Source organism: Oreochromis niloticus, linkage group LG14 (assembly GCF_001858045.2).
Source record: "Oreochromis niloticus isolate F11D_XX linkage group LG14, O_niloticus_UMD_NMBU, whole genome shotgun sequence".
NCBI classification, from domain to species: Eukaryota; Metazoa; Chordata; class Actinopteri; order Cichliformes; family Cichlidae; genus Oreochromis; species Oreochromis niloticus.
In genome coordinates this window covers 30,448,442-30,476,063 of record NC_031979.2, presented here as the reverse complement: position 1 = coordinate 30,476,063, position 27,622 = coordinate 30,448,442, and the positions used below count along the sequence as shown (strand labels likewise).

The 27,622-nt window shown below is 39.5% G+C and overlaps 1 protein-coding gene across 7 annotated transcripts in view; it reads right to left on the bottom strand.

Annotated features, from left to right (window-relative positions):
* The window catches only part of frya (furry homolog a (Drosophila)), a 47,174-nt gene extending 19,842 nt beyond the window's left edge, over window positions 1–27,332 (bottom strand). For 3 of the 7 annotated variants that reach the window (XM_019345112.2, XM_019345114.2, XM_019345113.2), the window contains exons 1-25: window positions 21,825–22,232; window positions 12,988–13,187; window positions 9,671–9,724; window positions 8,681–8,820; window positions 8,478–8,568; window positions 8,251–8,330; window positions 8,080–8,160; window positions 7,009–7,177; window positions 6,658–6,750; window positions 6,260–6,358; window positions 5,537–5,638; window positions 5,222–5,325; window positions 4,668–4,776; window positions 4,464–4,550; window positions 4,184–4,355; window positions 3,920–4,052; window positions 3,676–3,783; window positions 3,306–3,561; window positions 3,015–3,197; window positions 2,841–2,927; window positions 1,563–1,822; window positions 1,169–1,358; window positions 793–917; window positions 300–357; window positions 43–134 (exon numbers count right to left, since the gene is read on the bottom strand). In XM_019345112.2, coding sequence (XP_019200657.1) covers window positions 43–134; window positions 300–357; window positions 793–917; window positions 1,169–1,358; window positions 1,563–1,822; window positions 2,841–2,927; window positions 3,015–3,197; window positions 3,306–3,561; window positions 3,676–3,783; window positions 3,920–4,052; window positions 4,184–4,355; window positions 4,464–4,550; window positions 4,668–4,776; window positions 5,222–5,325; window positions 5,537–5,638; window positions 6,260–6,358; window positions 6,658–6,750; window positions 7,009–7,177; window positions 8,080–8,160; window positions 8,251–8,330; window positions 8,478–8,568; window positions 8,681–8,820; window positions 9,671–9,724; window positions 12,988–13,187; window positions 21,825–22,041 — 3,290 coding nt within the window. In that variant the 5' untranslated portion in view covers window positions 22,042–22,232. Of the gene's footprint in view, window positions 1–42; window positions 135–299; window positions 358–792; window positions 918–1,168; window positions 1,359–1,562; window positions 1,823–2,840; window positions 2,928–3,014; window positions 3,198–3,305; window positions 3,562–3,675; window positions 3,784–3,919; window positions 4,053–4,183; window positions 4,356–4,463; window positions 4,551–4,667; window positions 4,777–5,221; window positions 5,326–5,536; window positions 5,639–6,259; window positions 6,359–6,657; window positions 6,751–7,008; window positions 7,178–8,079; window positions 8,161–8,250; window positions 8,331–8,477; window positions 8,569–8,680; window positions 8,821–9,670; window positions 9,725–12,987; window positions 13,188–14,724; window positions 15,131–18,031; window positions 18,257–21,824; window positions 22,233–27,199 lie in introns of those variants that run through there. The other 4 variants (XM_019345117.2, XM_019345115.2, XM_019345116.2 and 1 more) reach the window with 4 other exon arrangements.
* Between the last annotated feature and the right edge of the window lie 290 nt (window positions 27,333–27,622).

The window sequence follows — 27,622 nt, the reverse complement described above, 5'->3', positions numbered from 1 at the left end:
TTTTTTTGGGCTAACAGTGTCAACTGATACTATCACACTAACCTATCACTGATGACACCAGCATCAGCCAGGAGCTCAAATATCCTCAGCAGCTGAAGTCTCAGCAGGTCTCGCCGTTCACGCCGCTTCTTGTTCTGTAAAACATCATTAGAACATCTTTAAAACCAGATAGTCTGAAAAAATAAAATGTTCTAAACTACATGAACTCTTTAGCAAATGCTACAATATAGTCAAATATAGCTATAAATTCTCTCTGATTGTGCATCTTTTGCGTATATTATTAATTGAGTCATAAATACCTCAGGTCTTCTCTCTAATGCCTCTTTCATAAGGGGATGCAGCTCCTCCACAAGCTCCCTGTGTGCAGTGAAAACATAAACTCGTGATATAAATGTAAAATACAAAATGAAGTTCAGTAGCAAAAATTAAACTGCAGAATGACATTTTTCAAAAACAATTAAAAAAAGCTATTAAATCTGACCTCTAGGAAACAATTTAGAAGCAGCTACGTGAGGCATCAAAGTATTATTCAACTCTAATCCTCTGCTCATCTGCACTTTAAAAGCCACACAAATGTGCTGCCTTTAATTACGGAAAAAATATTAGATTGCAGCCTTGGGTTTTCACAGGTTAATAAAAAAAAAGACAAAACAGAACTGAAGATGTTTAGTGGCCATATTTAATCCATGAAAAAATGACAAAGCATGACAGGAAAAAAGGAAAAAAAGGAAAGCTTGTTTGCTTAGTTAAGCAGTAAATGTTTAGCACCTAATATACAGATCTTTGATATACCTGAATACGAGAAAATTGGTGCGACCAAAGCCCAGAACTAATGACTCTGTCAACTCGATGCTCTCTGCCCTCATCAGTGGAACCAACTGCTTCAGAAGCCAAGCCACAGATGGGCTCCCGATAACCTGAAACATCAAACACCGACTGCTCAGTCAGACACATAAAATCTGCCACGACCACTAATTACTTAGAGCTGCATTGATATAAGTGTCTGTACGCTTAAGAACACATTGACTTCATGCTCTATTCATGTGAAATAGCTGCTGTAATTTGATGCTTTGAGTTTTAAAGTCAACAAGCTCAGTATGAACACCTGATCCTGGAGAGACAAAGCGCAGAGGGAATTAATAAGGCCAGAGGACAGGGAGGCAGGTACCTTGTTATCGAGGTTGACACTGCTGTCAGGTGTAGGAGCTGTGATCTCAGGTGTCGATGATCTCAGATGGCCGGGGCTCATGATACTGGGCTTGGCCACTCCAAAGCAAAGGATCAGGTAGTTTCTCCATAGGGTTATATAGTTATCCCCACTGCCAGAGGTACTGGTCTTCTTTGCGTACACTGGATTACTGGTAAGGAACAGGAAATATTATTAGATCCTTTATAATCTCACCTTCTTTCAGTGGGGAATTTTGACTTTAAGCTCAGTGAAGAACTGGAATATGGTGGCAGAAACAGAAAAGGGAAGACTAAATACGGATGTGCAGAAAATAAAAAAACAGAAGTGTTTCACGTTCCCTCGTGACCACACTGTAGTCTGAAAGGGCACTTACTTTGGGTCTACCAGGGGCATGAGCATCTGCATCCGAGTGAAGGCATAAGGCCAGGCGTAGCTGAGAGCTGTGGGGCAGTGCTTGGGAAGGTTGTCCTGTCGGAGGAGGCTGTATATACACAGCACCCAGGGGTCCTTGACAGACTGAGCAAAGATCCACACATGTGACGGGCTCCTAATATCATAATGACTGTTGACAAGCAGTGCATTCCACTCCACGAGCCACTGCAGGTCCACGTGGTGACCAGCTGGCAGGGTGACCTACAAACAAGCAGGTGACAGAGCAGGGTCAGAGGTCAGGGACATGCCTGAATTATATCTATATAAAGCACTGCTTCTTTCTGACTGTCGACCAATGTGTAAGACTAATTCATTACAATGTGAATAAGGCAGTAATTAGGACAACCAGACAAATACATACTATATTTAGAAAAGCTTTTTTATGTTGCATATGTTGCATGCCGCTCTCATTATACTCAGAAAAATGCTTATAGCTGAAATGACAGCTGGCCAGAAGCTGCTCAACTGTTTATTTAATTTTACATGATAATTAATGAACCTGGCTTCTGTTTTCTGCTTACTTAAAAGATTATTTTGTAAACCAGATTTTACATGGGGTTAAAAATCTTGGTTTTATATTTTTATGTCAGTCAGATAGAAGCTAAAGCTCCACCAACACTTCCAGTAGAAAGAACTGCTTAATTGTTCGTGTTTGGTTTGTGGCTTTCATCGGGGTCATCATAAAACATATTACAAACAGCATTTTCAAGTCGCCTGGGTAAGAGTTGAAAAAATACTAAACAACCAATTATATACATTCACACATCTGACAATGAGGCACCAACAAGAATGAACTGGATCACATGTTTTACGGTGACTCATTGTCCCAGGCAACAGAGAGTGCTCAGTGGAAAATGAAGGCGGTACGTTCCAGAGCATTAAGCTGAAAAAGTGCAACCAAGTTTTGCTCTACCCAATGATGAAAAAATTCCCTCAATCCTGAAAGGTCTGCCTGACTGTCCTTTCATTACAGTTAGCCAATAAATGTGTTTTTTTTATACTGCCAGTGTTGCTGGAGCTTTAAGTTCCACAGATCCTATCATCTTCTCCATACAGCTTGAGGTTGTCCCTGCAAACTCATCTCTGTAAGTCGAGTCATGCGAAATGAACACAGTGACGAAAGACAAATATTAGGAAAATAAAACATAGGCAAATAAACAGAAACATCTCAAAGTTTACTTTGGAGCGGTGCCACAAACTGAAGGTACAAACAACTTACTGTGTCAGAGACTGTAGCGTTGACAAAGCTATCCAATATACTGGGGCTGAGCTGATCCATGATCTCTATCATTGGTTTATCATCATCCTATAGTTGGCAAAGCATACATTTTTAACCTGTACATAAAATATCTTTCTTATATTATGTCTCCTCAACGTTCTTTCTGTGTTTTACCTCACACTGTCCGATAGTCACAAACAAACTGCGTATCTCTTTTAGGATAGCAATGGCGAGTCTGCGGGTGCTCAGCTGGCAGGAGCAGAGCAGGACGACCGCTAGTCCCTCCACAGCATGCAGCACAGTGGAGTGTGGACCTCGTTCTGAAGATGTCTTGAGACTTGAGCTTGTCTGCAGCAGCTGTGATAAAATAAAGAAAAGATGATTACCCAGTAGTAATATCACAATACTAAATTAGTTTATTTCTATTTCTAAAATGGGCAGTTAGTAAAAGACAACCATGTATACCTCAGCAGTGTGCATTTTAGAGGTGTCAGACGTCTTTCCTGGTGCAGCCAGGGTGAGCTTCCACTGAGTGAGGAGCTGCAGCAGTAATTTAAGGGATGTATCTAACAATCCCTGGTGGGTGTCTTGGACCTCACGCAACAGGAAGTTGGTAAATCCAAACAGGACGTCATCACGCCAGTCGGAGAAATCCAGCAGCAGACTTTGCAAGGAATTCTGTGCTATGAGTCGAAGCTCATCATCCATGTGGATTGTCAGTCTGACAAAGACAAAATAAACCAAAAAAACCCCAAAAATAATGATGAAACAAGTATAACTTTTATGCAGAAGAATGACAGGTCCTCTATGTACTGTTTCATATCAGGTTACTCACCGAGACAGGAGGTCTATGAGCTCTGGCTTAGACATCCCATCAGGCAGGATGCGAGGAATGGCAGCGACACATGTCCTGAACAAGTCGATCTTAGCTTTTCTTTCACCTCTGAAAAGGTCGCATTTCAGTTATATTAGAAAGAGTAAATTGAGTATTGAGAACAAGAGTGTTAAGTTAGAGTCCAGTCCAGTCATTCTGGACTTTCCTTTAAATGTTTTGTCAGCTGGGATGTCTGCAAACTTACGTGATCATGTCCTCAGGCTCTTTGTTCAACATCTGAGCATTGGTCATCATCATGCATCGGCCCACCTCCTTGTCCAGGTGTCTGAGAATGTTGTCAATAGCCTTTCGGACGTGAAAATAATACTGAGACATACCTGGGAACATGACAGAGGAAAAACTATTGAACTACTTTTGCTCACTGGAATATTTTTAATTGAATTCCTATAATTTAAAATCCAGAAACATGACATTTTCAGAATTCGTGACCATGGTCTGCCTCTCTCACCAATGACTTTGGCCTCTTCATCTGTTAGTGTCTTGCTCAGATATGTCTTCTTTACTCGGAGTGTGTTCCCAGAGGGCAAAGTGCAACCAGTGTTAGGCATGGGAGGCTCACCGTCCTTCTGCTGCAGTTTATCGGCTACAACCAGGAATGCTCTCAGACCAATATTCATTCTCTAAACATGAAAAAGGGTCACCTGTTAGTTATCAGTTTCCAGCATCCCATTACTAGTCTTGCAGGACCTTTAAAAATGAAATTGACATCCTGCTATATAAACGTGTACCTCAGGATTAAGACTAAAGGCTTTTGCAGGTTTCCCAACACACAGAAGGTCAAAGATAATCTCTTTCATGGCATAATCCAGTCTTTCCTGCAGAAAAATACACATAAAAATACAAATCAGTTATAAATAACCTGATTATTCCATTACAAGTGGCATCTGCTTACAGTCATACAGTACAGTACAGCACAGCACACAAGTATTTACCTGGGCGATAAACTGGATGATTTTCACAAAGATATTGAGGGGCATGTCTCTTGGTACCACACTGCGGGATCCTTTGGGGAAAAGTGTTGTTACAATCGTGTTGAGTCGACTGAGAAATGAGACAAAGAAAGCAAGTTAGAAAAAGACTTTGTGCAAACATTTAACAAATTAGACAGATCATTTTAAGACATGTTTATTTTGGGCTTGATCAGCACCCAAATATCTGTCTGGACCCATCTGGAATTCCTCAAGTGGGCTTCAGTTTGTACTTAATAACATCTGCAAACAGCTGATAACCCTGCAGGCAACTATTACTGGAAATCTTGTATTGGTTTGAGCCTAAATCTGTCTAAATCAGTTCTGAGAATATAAAAAAAAAAACCCATAAAATGTTTTTTAAAACATTTCTTTTTAATCTTCCTTAAATCCACCACATCATCATGTTCACAATTTGTTTTGTAATAAAATATAAAATAGGATATTTCTATGGTAACAGTTATTTACGACACTTAAAAAGAAAAGAAATGTAAATGCAAACAGTAAAAGATTTTCACCCTTGTGTTGCAGTGTTGCTCTCACACTTGATCCTGATCATGTAAACCCACAACAGTCTATAGAGGGACTCCAGTGCAACACGAGCCATTTTTGGGTCTCTACTCTGTAATGAAATAAGGTTGATCAAAGAAGTCAATAATAGATCCATCTAGAAGAAAAATAATTAGTGTACTATTGCTCACAATATCAAATAAAAAATGTAGTTCACGCAATTATTTTTGACAATTAAAGCTGTAATATTTGGACTGACTGAGACGCAAATCCTTTATATAACAAATGCAGTTTTACAACTTCTAGTTACTAAGTTACATTACCTTCAGATTTGAGAGGCAGTTGTTAAGGAAGATGTGCCATCTGTTAAGGAAGAACTGTTTCTGGCTGACACACAGCAGGCACGTCACCAAAGGGTAAAATGCCTGAACAGAAGACACAAAGTGCAGCCTTGTTACAACAAATTCTCTCGTTTTTTTATTTGTATGTTATCGACCTACAAATAAAACACGGGGATTTTCTGTGTACTATATTCAAACTTGCCCATTAAGTTGACAATTTGTGGAATAATGCATTATCTCTGAGCAACCTTTGCATAAGTGCATCTTAAACCAGCTTCCTTTTGAAGACATAATGTGGTTCCCTCTTTTAAAAAAAATGTTTTTTGCTGATGGTGCATCATTCATAAAATATAGCTTTTAGCCATTATCGTTGCCTCAGGAGAAAGTAGACCTAGTCTAAGGGCTGTTGTCTTTCCAGGTCCATGTGAGCTACCATGGTGAAATGTTTTATTGAAGACACTTAGAAGGGAAGAGACTTTAAATATGCTTACACATACTGCAGTGCTTTTAATGTGTTTTTTTATGCTATGAAACAGCAGCCTGTCTTCCCTCATAAATGTTTTCTATTGTAGACACTAAAAAACCAAAAAACACACACAAAAGTGACCTTGAAAATTCACAGGCATCCAGGGAATCTGAGCATGTAACTGAAGATGTACAAAAGAGACAGGCCCAACAATCAGTGTCACTTTGTTTTGAACTAACCAGTGAGTGCTTCTTCCTGGAGGACAAGTCCAGGGTTGTGTCGTACAAGCTGTCCACAAAATTCCTCAGGCATGGTACGTTCACCTCGTTCTTCACAGCCTAAGACAAGATTACACATCACAGGATGGCACAAAAAGACAAAATCTTCTCCCCCTGACTGATCTTCTATATATAGTGTAAAACATTTCCAATGCAGAGTCTAAAACTAATGCTATTTTGTGAGCATTTAAAGTTACTGCTAATTTGCAACTATCACCTTTTTTTGGGTTTTTACATAGTGTAAATAGTACATTCATAAGATATGCAATTTTCACTATACACTATAGATACACTGCTGTAACGAAATACACATAACAACTGGGTATTGCACACAAGAATCAGATGAGGAAGAAACTTACTGCTGCCACGGGAACCAGAATCTCAACAAAGAGGCCAGCCAAAGCATGCTTAATGTCCTTGTCTTTGACTTCCAGGAAATACTGGGCACACTCCTGTGGAAGAGAGAGAAATATGTTGTGCAACTTACAGACTTGGAATCTGCATTACATTCAGTAGTGTAAGCTGCATGAAAAAGCCAATAGGAAACACAGTACTGAGAACTGAATTCACAATTTCTACCCAACAGAGACATTAGTATAGAAGAGTTTAATACAGCAGAGAATGGGTACAGAAAGAAGTACAATATTCATATATATTCAGTTTATAATGTACTGAGGCAGAAAAATTATTCAGTTACTAAATCTCTATACCTGCATGAACTGAAAAGAGGCTTCAAAATCCTCAACGGGATACATCTTAATTCGGAAGAACTTGACCCCCATGATGAGGCTAATGGTACTCTGGACCACATATGGATTCTGCTCTTTTTGCCGCAGCTCCTTTAGCTCAGTCATAAACTTCTTCTTCACAGCAGGAAACCTGAGAATAAAAATAGCTAAATGAGGCTCTATATTAAGACATGCTTGCACAGCTCAGTCAGACAAATCCCAAGTCAGCACTTCCATAAAGAAGCAGAGTTGTGACTCAGAAAGAATACAGTGATAATATTCAGCGTGCACACCTCCCGAAATATCAGCCCCTCATCTCACCCTCTATATGCAGACTGTGAGTCTGTGCCCCCAGATGAACTCCTCATCTAGCACCTGATCCTTTGCCCAAATTGAACCAGAGATGAGATTCTTCAGCTGGTCTAAATTTAGATGATAATTCATCACGGGAGCTCATATGAGCATTTCTTAACCTCTTCCCTGTTGGCTAGAGCTGCACTTGAAAGAAAGTGAATACAGCTGGGAGAAGAAATGCTGTATTATTATTATTTTGACAGTCAAAATCAGAAAACCTTTTTTTTTTTTAAACTGCATCAACCTTTCTGAAGACGATTCATTTTAGTTTACAGCCAAATTCATTACCTCTTCCTTTGCCTGATCTTTAGAAAAGTAAATATCTCACTAATATGTCACTATAAGTGTCCTTTAGAAAAGGTTATGTGGCATGCCCATCAGCAATATCTCTATTTTAAGGGCTTATTCCTTTCTTCAGTGATCTCAAAACTTCAAAATAAACAGAGACATTCATTTCCAGTCCTAGTTTGGGATGAAGGGGATCGTTCCAGAAGTATGTCATCCCTACAGTACGTTCCAGTCTCTTAAACCAGGGAGTGTTTTGCAGGAAGGCATTAGGAACAGTAACGCACCAATATGATGTGGCATGACAGCAAATCCCAACAGAGCAGAGAGTAGTAATTTATCATTCAGTGAAAAAGAGTTAAAACACAGCCAGTAATACTGAATTATTATCACTGTTCTGTTTTTGTGCCTTACTTGGACTGGGCTAATACTCCTATGACTTCAGCATAGAGGTCTGCTACAGTGTGCATGTTGCCAGTGTTCGGACCATGATACCTGCAGGGAAACAATACATTATACCAAAAACTGCAAATTTTAGAGAGACTGAATGAAAAGTAAACTTTGTAAGGACAGATGAGATCTTACCCCTCTTTGTATCTAAAGTGCTTAAAGGCTAAGTTAATGACTTCATTCACCAAACTGTCAAGGGTCGGGTAGAGCGGCATCTGATAAAGAATCAATAGAAAACATGATCATCTCAAGATGTCTGCCAAATTAAGTTTATTTTGTCACCAGTAATAAATCAGGGAACCTGATGAAATTATAGGATAATCTAAGTAGATTTTGTGTAGTACAGAGTTTAGTCACTTTACCTGTTTCAAAACTTCTATAAGTACAAGAGAGAAGATGAAATCAATGGCCAAATCCCGCCTTTCAAGTAGATAATCTCTCTGTTGCTCGTCACTGTTAGAGACAAAACACGTTTGCTATAATCACACACACACCTAAGCCTCGCCATTCTTTTGTCTACAAGTGACTCATGCTTGCGTGCAGAAATCAATTTAATTGTTCTCACTTTTTGGACTTGGTGTTGGCTCTTGGGCGGTACTCGTGCAACTCCTCCTCTAATCCATTTTGTCGTTTGTACCAGTCAAACAAAGTGCGGAGGATGGAGGGGAGACTGTATTCAGCCAAAGAGCTCATGGAGCTTATCAACTAGGAGAGCAAGACATACATAGCGCAAATGAGCATTGGGGTTAGCGGTCCACATACCAAAGTGAAAGATAGCCATCAGTATTTCCTTTGTTTATTTGAGCAGCAATTTCAACATCGATTCCAACAGCAAACAAGCATTAATTTGCATTTCTTCATGTCTCAAGCATTTTTTAAACATTTTAACAATAAATGGGCAACATGGGGCAGCTTTTAAGTAAAGTAAAAGCAACACTAAGAAAAAGCACCAAGATTGAAGAGTGAACTGGTTCTTATTGGGGATACAGTATGCAGAAATACACAGCGCCCAAGGGGCTGCCTCCCTCAGTCTTGGGGGAGGGTGAGCGAAAGGAAGGAACAGGCCGGGCACACAGGAAGGGAGGAGAGTCTGGTGGGACTGGGGAACACAGTGAGCCCTTCATTCAGCACAAGGCTGGAGAAGAATCCTGGCTCTGTGTGGCTGCTGAATGGCCTCGCGCAGCAGCACAGACACACCTCTGTGGCTGTGAAAGGGCCTTCTCTGAAAAGCCACAGACCTGCTCGATACACCTAGTGCTGAGGCAGTGCCAGCTGTCAAGGTAAACACTCCTGCCCCTGACTGGATCTGAAAGACCTTTTGGGATGTGAGCTGGGCTTTCAACCATCAACTTTTTCAGGCTGAAGTGCATCATACTAGAGCAGTATCTACGACGTGCTTATTTTCCAGGTGGGAGAGGAAACACAGTTACCTCTGTGTTGGTGTTGGATTTTGTATAGAATAAAAATATAATCTAATGTAGTTATATTACAGGTAAAACAAATAGTTTATCTAGTGAGCATTTGGTCCTAGGTCCTCGTATTTCTATGCACTTACTTGGTCAAACTGAGGATCTTCTCCCCGCTGTAGTGACTTTGTTAACGGCTTTTCCTAAAGAGGCAGAAAAAAATAGTCATTTTAAAACCTTATTTTTGCAATAATACAGACAAAACAAGTTCTTTGTAGTGTGATTTAAAGAGTATAATTCTAAATCTGATGACTAAGGAGTATGAACCGGGACTGATCACAGCCCAGCTAATGAGAGGGCCATCAATCAGTCTGTTGCCTGGCAGGAGCAGGCAGGGTCACTTACAATATTAGAGATGGGACATTTATGACAGTTCTTATTATTACAGTCTTCCATCATCTAAGATAAAAGCCTTCAAAAGGGTTTAGTTCTCAGTGCACCCATCTCCTGGCAAAGCGACAGGCCCGTCGATGACTTCTTGAATCTCTAGCCCTCAGTTCACAACCAGACATCCTTTTTATTAAAAGGTTTAAAAAAACAAAAGTTGGTAACACAGATGGTTTAACTCTCTGAAACTCACTTCACTTTATCTGGGTTCATATATACAGCACACAAATATCTACTTAAAACATTTGGGAAAATGGTAACAAAATTGTTAGCATGGTACAATTTTTGGAAAGATAAGACAACATTTTAGGTGAAGGTCCATCACACAACGCAAGCCTGATTTAAGGGCAAATTGACATAAAACAGACAATAGCACCATTCTACGTCTATCCTTTATTCTTGTCCAATTAAAAACGTCTGCTTTCTTTCCCTTTTTGCAACCCTGCAAAAACTCCCTATTGCCATGTCATCAGCCAGGCAGCACATCACAGCACTTCAGTTGCTGATTAATCCAAAAAAGCTAACTGTGTGATCTGTGTCACAGTGACATTGCGGGGGCCATAATGCTCTCTTTCTCTCTCTCACAGCTGGAACACCAGCTAAGCTCCAAGGTTTGATGAACCTTTTAGTTTTTAGACAAATGCTTGAATCTGAGACGCCCATCTGTGCTGGAATGACAGAAAAGTCAATGCTTCTAGCTCGGCATGGCTTTTAAAGATTTTACTGCCATTTGGTCTAGCCTCCTCATAGGTTTACAGCATTTTTTTTTTCATTTTTAAATGTATTTTGTAACCTGTGTCTTTTTGTGCTTTACCCTAACAAATGCTGACTACAGATCAGTGACCATGATGGATTCTGAAAAATGAACTCACAACAACAGTGGGAAAACTACAAGAAGAGACTAAAACAAATTACTCAGCCAGGTCTCCACTGAGAGGAAAAACCAAGAGAGACACATCCTCCCTGCAGTCCTCTGGAGGGTAACGGAACGAAACGAGGGGCTACACGCTTTCCCTGTGGTAATTAACACTTCACTGCAAGCCGAAGCTGGTGACTAACAGCTTTCTATAAATCACAGCACCTAAAACTGGAGACAGAATGTCCACAGCAGCTTCACTGATACAAGGCGACAAGTAAACTCGCAATTTATCAGACCTGCTAAAAATCACATGGAAGTGTAGCTATGTGTTTCAAAGAATTAAACAGTGCTGTAGTATGTAAAGCAAAATGTATGATGATGATCATCAAATGGCGGTAGCACTTATAAGATACTGATACACCAGTCCACAGAATTATTTCTGTGAGCTGCTTTTGGCCTGAAAGGATCGGCTCCATCCTCCACTGGACTAAAAGTCTCCTGGAGATTTTATTGCCAGCGTTTACATTCATCTGGTTTTCCAGAAATATTTAATTGCAACATAAAGACAAAGTCAGAACAGCTAGAAATGAGTTTATGGTGGTTTTCTATTGATTAAATATGAATTTTATGGTTAAAATGAATGATAAATGAATACATATTGGAAGAGAAACTTAATTAGTATACAGACAGCATGTACTTTCCTGTGAAAATATGAAAATATTAACGCTAGATAAAAGCCTCGGAAGAGGACTCACTTTATTTCAGTGACAGTACATTTTTTGCTGCTGGACATTGATTGCAAGTATCTGTAGTGACTAACTACTGATCAGCGGGGGGTGTACATTTAAAGTGAGCTACTTTTGATTGAAAGGTAATGGCACAGGTCGCCGGGTGGAGGGCAGGCTTTTTCCAAATAATCGTGGTCTGACTGCATTCAGACAGGCTGACAAAGGTTTGTCAATAATTGCTATCTAATTTTGCACGTTGCAATAGATCTAAGTCAGTCTGAAGATGACTGCGACTTGTCTTTGCAATCGGGGACTCAGCTGGTTGCCAAAGGACTGCATTCTGGTTACATTCTTACATAAAAAGCAGGGTGCCAAGCACCTAGACAGTTAAATGTGTCCTGGCAGTATTTGTGGGGAAATATTTGAATTTCTGTTTCAGTTCTACGAGGCTCTTTCTGGATTTGGAAGTACTTCATGTGAATTTCTTTGTATACAGATGGCAGCAGATTTGCACTTTTCATCAATTTATCACAGTTAATCACCATATGACCACAAACTGACGGCATGAAATTGCCAATTTGACACAACTGAGTTGTAAACTGATAGCAAAACTCCATCTTATTGGCACTTCATTGACACACAAAGATGCTTTGAGAATTGCAGTTTGCTGCTAACTGTGCACATCTGGGCCCCGTCTTCTAAGAAACCATTTCAAAGGCAGCGAGGTTGCAAATTCAATGCACATAATGACATTAATATTGGTCATGCCATAACCACTGTTTTCCTAATGTGACTATAAGGTGCAAAAATGCCATCATATTTTTGAGACACAAAAGCGACTTCATGTTATCTGTCTGACTGACAGAACAAAAGTCAAACAAAAGCTATAAATCCTTCGATAAGGGACAATCATCTCAAGCATTACTCATTTAGCAAAATTCTTACTTAATTATATTATATACTTTTAAATAGTCTAAAATAAAATAGATAATATATTTCTCCTAATACCATTTGATTTGAAATTTCTTCAGTTCATTAGAAGTTTCTGTGCTTCTGAGTACCTGGACTGTGTGTTTTTAAATTATTACTAAAACTTTATTTTCTTAGAAGTAACACATCCTTCACCACTTAAGTAATTCATTACAGTCAACAAAAAATGACATAGGCCTGTCTTTCCAGCATCTTTCTGTTATAGAGATTTATAATCTGAGGTCAGAACACCCACAAGGGCTCAGGATATGATTAACAGGATAGTAAACAAGAAAAAAAATCTGGGGTTATTTTTTTACTCTACGCTTTTTACTTTCTGTTTATTTTTAATTAATATAACACTCTTTAATGCTACATTGTTAGTTTCACTGGGCTATAAGATAAACAGAACGTCAACTAATCACTACAGGACACAAAGAGCAGTAACCCTCTTCCCACTCACCAGCGGTTCAGCCATGATTATTCGGATCTTGCGCTCAGACATGGTGGTGAAGTTAGCAAACAGGCTCTTGAGGACGTACTCGCCTGGCTTGCTCTCTGGGTCAATGGTGATGGGCATCATGGCAGGAGGACCTTTCTCTCCCTGAGGACAGCAGACTGGAGGGATGGGAGGTTTACTATATCCGTTCCCCACGGGCGAGGCTGCGGAGGAGAAGCAAAAAACAGAAGATGGGAAACAGTTTCATTAAGTAAAACATTGCCAAATCAAGCACAATGAGTGGGACAGGATCAGCCACAAGAGAAAAAGAGTTCACCGAACAGGGTATTGCTGAGAAGTTTCCAAACATGGACAAAAAGCTCCCAACATGTTGAGCATTCCTCAGTAAGACTGTCCAAAGGGCACCGTCTTGCCCTGAGTCTGCTGTTTCTTTCCTCCTGCTACAGTGAGCAGAGCACATATGGAAATAAAACACCATGGCCTGCAGCTGGTGTTTTGGTTTTGTACCAAAGTTGTCACTGTCCTTTGAGGGAAACAAAAACCTTGTGCGTGTGACCATCCTTCACTCAGTGTTATGATATGGCCCACCTTTAATAACGAATGGCTTGCCTCAGGCCACTTAAACCCATGAAAAACCCACGAGTTAATAATTTAACCTCGGTGTTGAACTCTTGTGCCTCCAGACACAAACCTGCTACATACAGTAAAGACATGCATACAAACATCTTATTGGAAGCTTGACATTTTCCTTCAGCAATAACTCTGCAATTTCTAACCAGGCCTCAGCCTCACAAACTGCCTGGGTTTTGTGTATAATAGTCAAAGGACAGAACAGAGCTAGTGACTTACAGTGAGAACCATATTTTTGTAAACGTGTGCATGCGCATGTAATAAATACGTCTGGACAGAAATCAGCAACAGTAAAGGTCAGCCCAAACTGCTCATCTGTCAAAGTCACAAATCACATTTTTCCTTTTCAGTTTTATTTTCACTCACTTTGTGCTGCGTATTTATCCAAAGCGACACCCTCATTTGGAGAGATTTCCCTGAGATCCCAGTGCCGCTTGACAAATATTTCTTTAAATGACCTCACCGAACCATAAAAACCTGAAAAATGTTTTAATTGAGAGTACTCATATTTTTAATGTACAATTGAAGGCTTTTCTTTTCTAGAGATGTAGAATTATTACGTCTACTATTTGGCTGCATGCAAGTCTTGAAATGTAATATTTTAGTCTAGTAAGATTGTGACAAGATAAAAAGCAAGACAATTAACAATATAATTTAAGGATTTCATTTGTTGTATGCCACATGAGAGAGCCAAAACAGGAAGGTTTGAGAGGTTCATACAAAGTTTGAGAGGTTCATCAGAGACTAAAAATTGTGCTGTTACTGCTTTGCTAAAAGCTATTACCTTTTTACAACTAACAATAAGTAAATTGCCAAAAAATGAATTGCACCTTAGATTTTACGCATCTGTACAAGCTGCACGCAAAATAATGAGAGGAGATGAGCAAACACATAATGAGCATTTTTTGAGGAACCACAAATTATGCAACACTGACAAATTGCATAAGAGAAGTTGGAGAAGCTGGTACCAGTAAACAGGTTTTCTTCTCCAGGTCTTTTCAGGACATGAAGCATTCAGCTATCTCTCAAGGAATGCCCAGCATGTATAACAACCTTTTATGGCTTTCAGAACATGCTTCCCCCATTCGTGGCGATCCACGCAGCACCTACCCAGACCCTTGATGAAGCTAATGACGCTGGCCTTGCTCCAGCACACAGCTGTCCCGTCCATAGTGGGAAAGGAAGATATGGTATCCAGGGTTGTCCTGATTTAAGACAAACGCTCGCTAGTAAAATCCACCAACTTCCATGTCTTGTGTGTCAGCTGGCTCTGTCCTTCTGGTTATAGTTTCCATGGCGCACAGAGCCAACAGCGGGTGTGTTTTAAAAAGTGGGAGTAGTGTTTGGTACGGGAGACCACACAATCTCTGGATCTCTCTCTCTCTTTCTCTCTGACAGCGGCTTCTGCTATGGCTTCCTCCAGCCTTGTGACCACCCGGTGCCTTCCAACAGTGAAGGTCAGGTGGGAATTTTTAGCTGAGGCACAGGACAGCGATGAGGTCCAGCATGCTATGGTGGCATAGACTGGTGACTATATTTATCCAGGAGTAAACACTATACTGACAGAGCACTCCCCCCACCCCCTATCTGTGATGCAAAACCACGAGGTACAGACAACCAGAGTGTAAACATCATTCTTGACCACAGTGACTGCTTCACTGCACTTCCCTTAAAGTCTGACAACTTCTTAAAGAAGAACTAAAGTCATTAAGGGGAAGATTTTAGGCAACGTTCCAGCAACAGACAGTCTGTGATTTAACACCCTAGATTTATAAAGCAATATCTAAATTTTCCCCTGACAAAATATTAAACCAGAGACGAGCTGTAAATAAAGGAACCAGTGTGCATATCAAGCCTGTGTCTGTTGCTCTGGGCACTGTACGAAGTCTGAGACATGACATGTGACCCTGCAAACAAGGAGCTCAGGCACAGCGTGCATTACATCATCGCCATGCTGGAAACACCCTGGGCATGGTGGTACTCCCTGGAGGACAATGCAAACAGGCCGACATGTGTCTCTCTTGCACAAACACACACACACACACACACACACACACACACACAGACACAGACACACACACACACACACATACACGCTCACAAATCATGCAGTCCACAGAGACATCCCCACTGAGTAAACAATGTCTTTAAGCGGCAGCTTGTGAACAGAGTGGCTGGATATTTAGATACCACTGACCTCTTAAGCTGGCCAAAAATTCCAGTATCAATATAGACCTCTGGGAAACTTTGTTCAACTTCTCTAAAGCTGACGCTGCATTTTAAGAGATAGCAGTAAGAAAAGGAAGCTTCCAAATGTATACACTATACTATTCTTCCAAGCTGGGAAAAAAAGGGGCAACATCCTTAGTTACTCGACTAAAAGGAAGTGTTTACAATACTGTGACAAATTGCTGAGTAGATTAGGCCATAAATTGTCAGATCACAGGACCTTGAGTAACGACTAGCCTGCCAGATGTGCCACACCAATTATATTTCTGAATTAAATTCAAATTAGGACAGAACATTTCATTTACAACCCAATTTGTTAAAATATTCCACAGACACCTCCAAAAAATGTGACATTTCTCCAATAATTAATTAAAACCTCTCTGGACTTGAAGAAACAGAAAGTCAACATTATTATACTAATATTTTCACTAGTTCACAGCTTTAGTCTTTCAAAAAGTGAGAGTGAGAGAGTGATTACGAACCTCTGTGAAAAGCAGCTTAAAATGATGGTTGCAAATTATTGACCATCGGCCCTGTTTGAGCCAGCTGACATCATGCAGGAAACTACTGCCTGCTGTGAGAGAGCATTTCAGGCCAATTATATAAGTCCTGGTCAAAAAGCCCACATCTGTCTGTTTAAAGTGCACATAGTACAATTTTAGCTCCTATTAAAATACTACTTTCAGCTTCTCAAAAATAGAGCTCTTATTGTACTGCATACTGCTACACAAAGCTAAACATTGAAGAAGAATGAATAAAGAACTTAATTCAAAATGTGAGAAAAAACTGAATAGTAGCTTTTAAAAATGTCAGAAAATAAATTGTAACTAAACATGTTTGGACCGCACCGCTCTACCCAGATCCCCACAGCTGATCTCCTGCTCTGATTGGCTGATGGAGGACTGGCCTTCAGTCACATTGAACAACAAACCTGATGCAGCTGCTGCACAATGGCAGTTCTGTCCTGCTGTTTGTTACTGTTTTATTAGTGCTGGACACGCTAACTTATCAAACCGGGTATCCAAAAATGTTTGTGATTATTAACCCTGTGCTCACACACAGACACACACACATCCTACACCAATTTGAAAGTTATTATTTTCTATATTAAACTAAAATAGATAAATAAATAAATATATATAAATACATATAATTCCTCAAGTCACATATTAGCAGGCACTGTGTCTCACACCTCATGCAGGAAAAAAGAACTTTTATTAGCAACACTATATCTGTTGCCATCTTGTGATACATTATATAACAGCTTGTGAGAATGGAAGCAGAGAGATGAGATTAGGGAAGAGCACAAATTTAATGAAAATGTTAAATGCTGATACAGTACAATGACTGCCTGTGCCTTTATCACTTTAGCAAAGTGACCCAGTGTGGGGATTATGCAACATCATCAGGAGATGGCTCAATGTTTAGTGTGTGGAAAGGGGCAGCTTGTTCGATGGTTTCTCTTTATATTCAGATTAAACTGCTAACGCAGACTGCTTGAGACATGCAACTGGCTTGTAAACATTTATTACTTTAGGTAATAATCAATTTAGTATAGCGATCTACAGATATAGCACACATGAATAAAATGCTAAGAAGCAATTTCCTGGTTTAATGCCTGCATTCGGCTTTTTCATTAGTTTTGCATTCATTCTGTAGGCCACCTCTCACACCTCACATAAAACAGAATAGCACCATGATCTGAAGCAGGAAGGCATTTCATCTCACTCTGATGGTTTCACTGGAAGGCAGTGAAGCTGTTAGCTTTGGACAGAAGATGCAACCAAGCTGAACCTCCAGTAATCCTATTACTGTGTCCTTGCACTTAATAAGAGCTATTCTGGCTCTGTTTATAAGTGAAATATGGCCACAATTTAAATATAATCAGATGCAGAATCGCCATCAGCAAAACTTGTAACATAAGCTATTGTATAATGTATAACTTAGCTGGTCGCTCTTGATGAACTTATGTATCTGGCTGTTGCTAAGAGACAACTAAAAAGCTGTTTTAACTGTGGTGTGCTGTTACTACAAGTACATTAAGTTTGCAGCTTCTGGCATACAGAACTATAAAATTTCGCTGATCTTCATTTGAGCCAAGAAGCAGCACAAGGCTATAAAGTCAGGTTACGAACAGTCATTCAGCTCTGCCAGGTGAGCACTACAATAACAACAAACTGGTACTCACTTCCACTCCATGACTTCAGCAAAGACTTGATGCTGATTTCAAAGAAGCCCGAGTCCTGCTGGCTTGTCATGGCTGTAGCTTCCTACCCCCTTTTCTACTTGTGGTTTCCCTCCAGTAGCAGCAACAGCAGCACTTAGGTTGGGACCAGCAGGTATTGCCTGCTGTCACCTCTCTGTGACGCACACAATGCTGTGATGACAAGACCCTGAGAAAACACACTAGCACTTCTATACCCCTCCTCTTGTGTCCTGTCCTTGGCTATCAGCCCTCTCTCCCGCCCTCCCTCCCTCTACTCTTCTCTCTCCCTCTCTAAAGCTGTGGCAGGCAGTGGGCGGCAGTGCAAGCTCCCTTTAAATAACTGCGCGGAGGCTGAGAGTGCAGGAAGCAATCCTCTTAGGGGAGAGCAGTTAATAATAACTACTGTTTGTCTGCGTGCAAGGCCTGATAATGATGAGAGCAGTGGGCATGTGCGTCTTTCAGGATGACTGAGAGAATCTGTCAGGTCACGACCACTGACAGAGGAGATGGGAAATCAGGAAGTATGACACATTACATCTGGGTGAGCGAAAAGAAAACGACTCTAACTGTAAGTGATCAGACAGCCAATAAAATCAACTGAATGTAGAAAATAAATATGGGAAGAGGGGCTGACTCTCCAAAAAGAAATTGTCAGTCACATAGTGTAAAACCTCTCTTTTACACATAATGCAAAAATGAATACATTGGAATTTGGAATTTTTCACACAGTCCAGTGTTGCATTTCACAGATTCTTTATTTGTCAGTTTCAGCGTTATTGCAGCTATATTTAAAACCATGCAAAGGACTAATGCTTACTGTTCACAGCATTACTGAAAATACATGAAATCAATTTTAATTTATATATAATTTTTTATATATATCAGAGCTGAAAACAGAGGGGCAAAGGAATTTTCCCCCAATATCAAGACGATTAACATCCAAAAAGAAGAGGAGCATTAAAAAAAAGTGTCAATTTTTTTATTTATTTTTATATACACGTCTAGAAATCATTTTACCAAAGTAAACTATAATAAAATGCTCCTTTTTTTCATCCAATATTTACATTATTCTGGCATGTGGAAAGCAGAAGGAAGTTGCCTATAGTTGCCTGACCATATGGACTATAAAGACATCCTCCAATCCCCCGTCCTCCACTGCCTCTCAGTGCTCTCAGGATAATCCTATCAGAATTCTGCCTATCCATCAAGCGGCAGCCACTTGCACTTGATTACGTAATACACTCTGTGATGGAGTAGCCACCACTGGCCGTGGCAGTGTTTGGTAAACACACATTTCAGAGGCTCAGGTGTCCTGGATATACCCAACCCAGTCGTTGGGTATACTGAGTACACCAAGCAGGACATTTCTGCTTGGTCTACTCAAGCGTTCCACACATTGTGTTACTCCATAATCAATCCCTCCCACAGCAGTTTTTCAAGTGTCATGACATAAATAAACAAGTGAGTGAAAAGATGCTGTTGACTTAGGCAATCATTTATGAGGGTTGTTATACTTCCTCACACACTTGTTGATATAGTTACAAAAGAGTCATAGAGCAACAATCTATGGGATCTATATTACAAGGGGAAGGGTTTTTCTGACTTCTTTTATTTACAGTTGATCTTTTTTAAGATAGCAATGTCAAAACATTAAATATCAAATGTTTAAACTAAACTGAAGTTTACAAGCTTTTAGATAAGTTAATCTAAATAATTTGTTAATAGGTAAATATTCACATGTTGCTTGTATCATTGCCCTCTCAGCAAACATCTCCTCAGTTCAATTCAACAACTAACTGTTTAAGCCGAGCACTATTTTTAACAGGAGAATTCATTATGTTTTCTAATCAGACATGACTATACATGGTCAATTCCTGCCAATTCTGATTTTTAAAAAGCTTCATTTCTTAAGAAGCGTTTTTAAAACATGTTTAGCTGGTCAGCTTGACTGGACTCTTTGAAATGCAAAGACTTATTCAATTCCATCATTTTTAGTAAGGTTGCTGAACACTAAGAAGCCAAAGTAAAGGCAGAATGATGGAGAAAGAAAGGAAAGAAAAAAGGAAAACACAGGAAATACCAGCCACTTTCAGGCCTGTGTTGCACATTTCAGGGTTACATTAAAACCTTCTAGGGTTCTGGGTACAATATATATTGTACCCATACAATATGTATATATATATATATATATATATATATATATTTACTTATTAATACAAAACACACCGCTTATTCAATGAAGTGCATTTGTGACTGCAAATTAATGATGTGGATCTCCTCTTTCACCAGTTTCTACAAGTGCTCTATTGAATTGAGATTTGGTGACTGTTCAGTAGAGTGAACTCGTTGTTATCAAGAAGTTAGTTGGATATGATTTGAGCTTTATGCCGTGGCACATTATCCTGCTGGAAGATGGGCACACTGTGGACTAAAGGAATGGCCACGATCAACAACAATACTCAGGTAGACTGTGGTGTCTAAGCTGTGATCAGTGTGCTGAGAAAACTACTGTTACTGTTATTTTCCTATCAGTTTGAAGTGGTGTGGTCATCCTCCTCCAACCTCTGACATCAACAAGATAATCTCACCCAGACAACTGCCGCACCCTGGATATTTTCTCCTTTTTGAATCATTCTCCAAAAACCCTAGAGTTGTCTGTGCTGGAAAATCCCAGCAGTTCATCAGTTTCTGAAACACTCTGAAAATATGTCACAGTCACAGTTCTTCCCTGTCCTGATGCTCAGTTTGATTCTCTTAACCATATCTACATGTGTAATTGCTACAGCGTGACTGATTAGATAGTTGAATTAACAAAAATTGAAAAAAAAAAAATGTTATGTTATGTTATGTTATGTTATGTTATGTTATTGCATTGCATTGCATCATCCAAACATGTTTATCATGAAAAGACCTTGTGTTACTTTGAAGAAACTTTCTTTACCCTGTTTGTGGCATAACAATGTGTCTGGATAACGAGGGGTAACTGATGCCAAACATGTAGATATAAAGCAGTGGCAGTTTGCTGGCACACTGGCTAGGATCAGCGAGACTTCTCAAGAAGGAAACCTGCCTTACTGTCTTGTAAATGCCAGTTATAGTCTTATCATTTTCAGTTCAGTGGCAACTTCTCCACAAATCATGTCCACTAACAAAACACCCAAACAGAAGATGAATAAATCAGAAAAGCATTGCTGGTTATAAAAAAAATCACTCTAAGCATCTTTCCTTCATTAGGCTTTAAGTGGGCACAGCCTTTAACACATTATGCACTTATTATAGGCATTATCAAGCTCTGATGAAGGTGAGGAATGTGAAATATGTCTGTCTAGTTCAGCCATTTTTATGGTTATCAACTTCAAACCCTTTACTGCCTCCTACACTCGCTCGGTGCCCCCGGTGCCACTCGCTTCTTTATCTTCTTTTTTTTCTCTCAAACATTCTTTAATGTCCTGTTTATTTGAAGTCATCTCTGTTTCTCTGTTGATTAATTTACTTAAGAAATAAGATCCATAAAAACTGAAAAGGTCAGCTAATTCATCATCCTACATAATATAAAAAATTATGTGATGCACACTCTCTAAGTCCATTACAAACAAGTCACTGGATTCCTCTGTAACTATGAGAAATACAACGAGGAGGTGAGGAATTTCACAAAGTGGGGGCATGAGTGGCTGAAACACTGGTATTGGTTGCTCACCAGATATTTCCAAAATCACATTTTACACAGATTACTAAGGAAATTACTACAAATTTACTGTGTCAAAGCAGCACCTACTTTCAAGAATAGTGGGCCTCTTCCTATGACGTATCTTTTTAAACTTCCCCCTGAAGTCCTTGGGTGGGAATGGATCCAAAGGTAAGCTGGCAATGTGCCCCAGAGCAATCTCATCCAGTCCCTCAGAGCAATCTGTCTCACTTTTGGCCATTTCTCTCACGACACTCTCCCCTAAAGACATGTTGGATGGCAGGAAGCCCAACACTACTTCTTTCATTCTTCTAAAAGAGTCATTTGAAGGAATGCCAGGTTTTCCACTCTTTTTGTAGAACAATTTTTAATTTCTTCTCCTCCCTTTCCCTCGTTACAAACGTAGTTCTTCGTCCTTGCTGGGCACTAACTTTCTGCTGTGCAGAGATGCTTCAAGTGCTGTCGGCTTCAGTCCACTAATGTGTTTTACCTACAGCACTTGTCAGGGCAGTTCAGCAACTTACAGTAACATTCATGAATTGGGCAGGTGTTGAATTACTTAGACAGCCCCTCCTTCATTCAGCAAAAAAGGCAAGAGGCAGAGAAGAGAGGGGCAAAGTTATAACTAAAGAGGGCGGGAGGGAATAGAGAGGCTGCTCTGACAGCCACAACATCCCTGCCTACTGTATGCCCATGAGGCATCCTTGAATAAATATCCTGTATTTGTCTAAACAGGCATGTCTTGCTCCTGGAAGCAATAATTAGATAGAAACTAATTTCTTAAATGATCGTGAATCCCTACGAGAATGCTGAAAAATGTGCATTAAATGTTGTGTGACAACTTCTTTGTTTGTTCTGTGTTTGAAAAACAAACAGATCTTCCAGTTGCTGCACAGAACAGGTTCCATTAGTTCAGTACATGATTGGTGACTCTGCGCTAGGGCTCATGTTGTCTCTCTAATGTATTGTTCCTACATGGATAGCACTAAGAAAAATAGGTGAAACCTCTGAAACCACCAACAAATAGTGAACACATAAATCCAGGGAAACATCCTTATTAGTTTCTCTATTCTTATACTCTAGTGAGTCTTTTTCAAGGACTGAAGTGAACACTAACTGGACACACCTATCACATGAACCAGTTTTTCCTAGTCTGACCTACATCAGCAACACAAACACACTGTGTATGTATGTGACATAAAGGCGTTTTCTGTTTTAGGAAGAAACAACAGAACAACTAGCCTATACTTTATGTACCACTTGTATGCGTTTCCAGTGAACAAAGAAATGTGTTCACAGTTAAAAAGCCAACCATCACACCCAAACATAACTATCTTCATGGTCTGCTGACATGTAGAGTTGGACTCTGTCAAAGAGAATCACTGAACAACAGGGAGCCACTGGAAACATGCCTTTCCCAAAAGTAATGAGTCCAGCAGTAATGTCACCTGTCAAAGAAAATATTATCCTAAAGAAAACACTATGAAAGACTTTTTCAGCAGCAAGTACATTCATCGGGATTCCCAGAATCTGAGTCTGATTTTCATGCACGTTTGAGCATGACCTACTTAAAAACACCGTCATGTTGTCAGAGTAAATAATAAGCAGAGCAAAGTCTTATCGTCACAACATCTGAAGACATGCTTCCTGTTTTGGACTCATACCACCAAAAGCAAGAACAAAAAAATCACACCTAAATATCTTTGTACTGAAACACTAAAAGTAAAAGGCCCCTTTAGTCTGATTTCTAATGAGCATGTGTGGTTTTTGTGCAGTTGTGCAAATATTTCAAGTTACGGTTTGATTAATATTTTCAGGTCAAGTATTTCAAGCATTCTCAACAATAAAAATATTTACAGCAATACACAAACGTTCCAAGCTTCTGAGACAGAAGCTGCTGTATTGTACTGTGGCGCTACTGAAAATGAATTTAGGAGGGAAATATGTTATAGTGATAGAGCACCCTCTAGTGTCAAAAGCATACTGACAAGTAATACCACCTTTCTCCAGCCAGTCATTGTTTGAAAATGTGACTTTTAGCAACACATGATGCATTTCTTTATCTACACATGACAAAAATAGATCTGCTTGCTGAGTCACTGTATGACCTTAGTTCAAGTAACATCCACAATTATGACTTGATTATGACACTTTGATAATGCAATAGGAGCGGGAAGTACATGCAAGTGTAACTTTGTCTTCACATTAAACAATAATTGTTTATTTAGTTTACTGACCAATAAAACTGCAGACTCTCAATCTAGAGAACTGCCCTGCAATATTCAGACACATTGATGTGTCCTTGAGCCAATTAGGTGTTTAAACTTAGGTGTTTAAACTTTTAGATGCTTTTTTTAAACTGTGAGGTGGACGCATACTAGTTATTTATATATAATGCTTAAACTTTACTAAATCACTATATTACTTGTAGCTACTTTATTATGAGGGGCATTGATTTATTAGTGACTTAAAAGTCCAATATTAGTTCTAAACTACCTCATATTATAATAAAAAACACCAACAAAAAGTCACCAATTCAATGGTGCATCAAAAAGACAGCAGAAACATGACACTAACATTGAGGAATATGAGAATCTTCCAGAACATCAAGCTCTGATCAACTTTCACATAATTAAATTTTCATTCATCAACCAAAACTGGGCTAATGTCTAGTCTGAACATGTAATCCAAAAATGAAAATGCTCAAATATATTGAGCTTGCCTGTTGCCCAAAGTCAGCTGGAACAGGCTCAACCCCTTCCCAAGTGACTCTGTGGTTTAAAAAAAAGAGAGAGACAGACAGAGATAAGAAAACAGACGATTGGATGGATGTACTGAATTTGTTCCATGTACACCAAAGTTGAGGAGGAGTAGCCAAACTGGGAAAATAGGCCGGTGTCGGCATGGCCGCTGAAACCAACACCCTCTGGTGGAGCTACAAGGCTGTTTCCATGGTGAGACACATTTAGATTTGAACAGGCACAGCAGAACACGATGAATAATTGATAGATATCAGGACCTAATGTTAGCACAAACCTGCTGAAGGTTAACTCCAGATATGCTCGTTCACTCTCGAATAGGACACGTGCAACAAGTAGCAAAACACAATGTGGGAATGAAAGCTGGATACAAATGGCTGCGATGTTACATATGATAAGTTATTAGTATTTATGAAAGTGCAAGAAAGAGCATTTCTCTTTAAGTGTTTACTGTCAGCAAAGAAGCAGCATTAATCTACATTTCAGAGGGCTGTTTAAACATTTACAAACTTCCTGAATGTTAAATGGAGAGACTTTGCATAATGACAATTTAGAACCACATGGGATCGAGGCTGTCAGATTTTTACAGCTGCTAAAGCCTTTTATTACTTTGACATGCCAGCCGTTTCCACATTTTACATAAACAGCTAAGGGTAAAAACAAAAAGCGAGCACCCACAGAAAGTAATTATTCAATGGGCCACCTATTCTTTACACCGCTTTGGATCTGGGATGGGTCAGCACACAAAAGGACTATTCAAGGGCTACAAACAAGTCGACAAACAGCACCTGTTCCCTGCTCTGCATGCCTATTATCGGCCTGACGAGGGAGGGTTTCATACTGAACACATGCAGCCACTGTGTCCCCTGAAAAAAGGAGAGCAGATCCAGTTACAGTGAGGTGATTATGTTCTTATACATTGTGCATCAACAGTGCAGGTTTGCCTCTCGTATTGATAGCTTCTAATGGATGCTGGAGACAATATCAGCACAGCGCATGCTGCAGACTGACTTGAAAGCATGTGTTCATTATTGATTCAGTCTTTTGTGCCACGCTGATTGCCTGGGGGCATTCACTCATAAGCATTGTACATGTCAAAAAAGGGGAAAATATGTTAAGATTCGTTGTTAAGGCCTTCATTATATTCATTGCCCTACAGGCAAACACAGACTCTCTCATGAGGAAGGGTTGGAAAGCTTTACAAGTGTTCTTCTTCTCTGCTGAAGATGAGGTTTAAATAAAAACTCTGATTCTGGCAAATCTGTAAGACTACTGTATGTTACAACATTCTCATGTTATAATGCTATTGATATCAACAGTGTATTACTTAAAGGTTGCAGAATTCGAGCTTCCCTAAAATAACAATAATGCCACTTGACAATAAGTTCAAGTCGATCATATTTATCGATCTCTTTTTGTTCAAACAAGTTTGTTCTGTTTGTTACACAGAAAAACCCCTAAAGAACTGAAATAACACACAACTAATTTAGATGCAGTTTGAGTCTCTCCACAAAAATAAAAACTAATAGTGGAATTCCTGTGATGAAATATCAAATATCAAAAAAAGATGGAGTTTTTCAACATTGTTACACAACGCATGCAAGGTATGACACTCCTTAATTTTATTGTATTGTTTTGTAACACTATTGCAATTTTATTTTAATGGGAAGGAGGACATATGATGAGCTGTTAATAAACACAGATGGCCACTTACTTCTGCTGGAAACTGCACACATCAAAAGTCAATTATTAGAACAAAGTGTTAGAATTGAGAAAAAAAAATCATCTGTGGTCACAAGTGTTAACTCTGTCCTCGCATTGAATAGGCTAGAGTTTTGTAACCAGACTGACTTATTTTATTTATTTCTTTTGTTTGTTTGTTTGTTTGTTTACTTTTTGAACACAAATGTGTAGAAAGAACAAGCTCCACAAAAAAGTCTCACAGCCTGCCGGTTTCTTCTGGACACTGACAGTGTTCGGAACTCAGCCACCTTGGCATCCCCAAGGCAACACTTCTGGTTTTTTTTTTTTTTTTTTTTTTAAATCTGCCAAGCTTGAGCAACATGTAGCAAGTGTATAAACTATAGAATTTCACGTTTTTCCCTCTTAAGTACTCAAGTGCTCAGTACTTTGACCCTGTAGAAAAGAAGACTGCTGGAAATCGGAAAGCTCACTTGGATTACAGGTACAGCATGACATGCAAAATCACAAAAAACCTTCAACGGGGACTTTTCCCCCTTGTGACGTGATTAGATCTGGGCTAAAAGACACCCTCTGACTCACTACAGTTTTGTGTTTAAAGATTAACCTCTCTGTAACTTTCGTTTTCTTCCCGCATTGGTCATGCAAACGGACTTTGGAACTATTTGACACGATTAACCAAAAATCAGTTTCCTTTAAACAGATGCGAAAAAAATGTTTGGAGAAAAACTTTTAAAGGCTACTTCCAATAAATCCATCTCGATTTTAATTAGTTTCGACTTGACAGCTACTCCAGCTATCAGCAGTTTACATGGAGACAGTTTCAAGTCATATATTCCTCTAGTCTCTGAAATACCACAGAGATAAATAAGCGGGTTATACTATCTTCTAATTTAAAAAAGAAAAACAAACACAAGAAAAAACGAAAATCAAGACTGGAGTAAAATATGAACTCCTGAAACTTCAATCAGAAGACTACTCAATATTTTAAAAGCAGATAAATACCTTTGACTGTGACAGAAATCAATTGTTTCGCTTACTCCATCTCCTCTCGGGAAGTTGGTCCAAGTTTTAGCCCTGAAATCCCCCCAGGAGCTCCAGTTGTTAAGATGCACTTGCTCTCACTATCACCTTCTCCCTCCATCAGCTCGGACAGAGACTCCGCCCCCCGGCAGCCACCATGCTCATGTCCTCCTGAATAATGAAAAACACTCCTCAGTCTGCAAGATGAACCTGACTCTGGGCCAGTGTATGTGTTTTTAAATAGCCCAGCACAAAATAGTACAGGTTATTACAATACACTGAGTTCAAATATTACACATTTCATTATGGAGTTCAACTATGGACTGTCTTTCAAATGGACACAGAGAGTGTCATGATGGATAATAAAGGGATTATAAGGGAAAGCGCAATGACATTATCTCAACT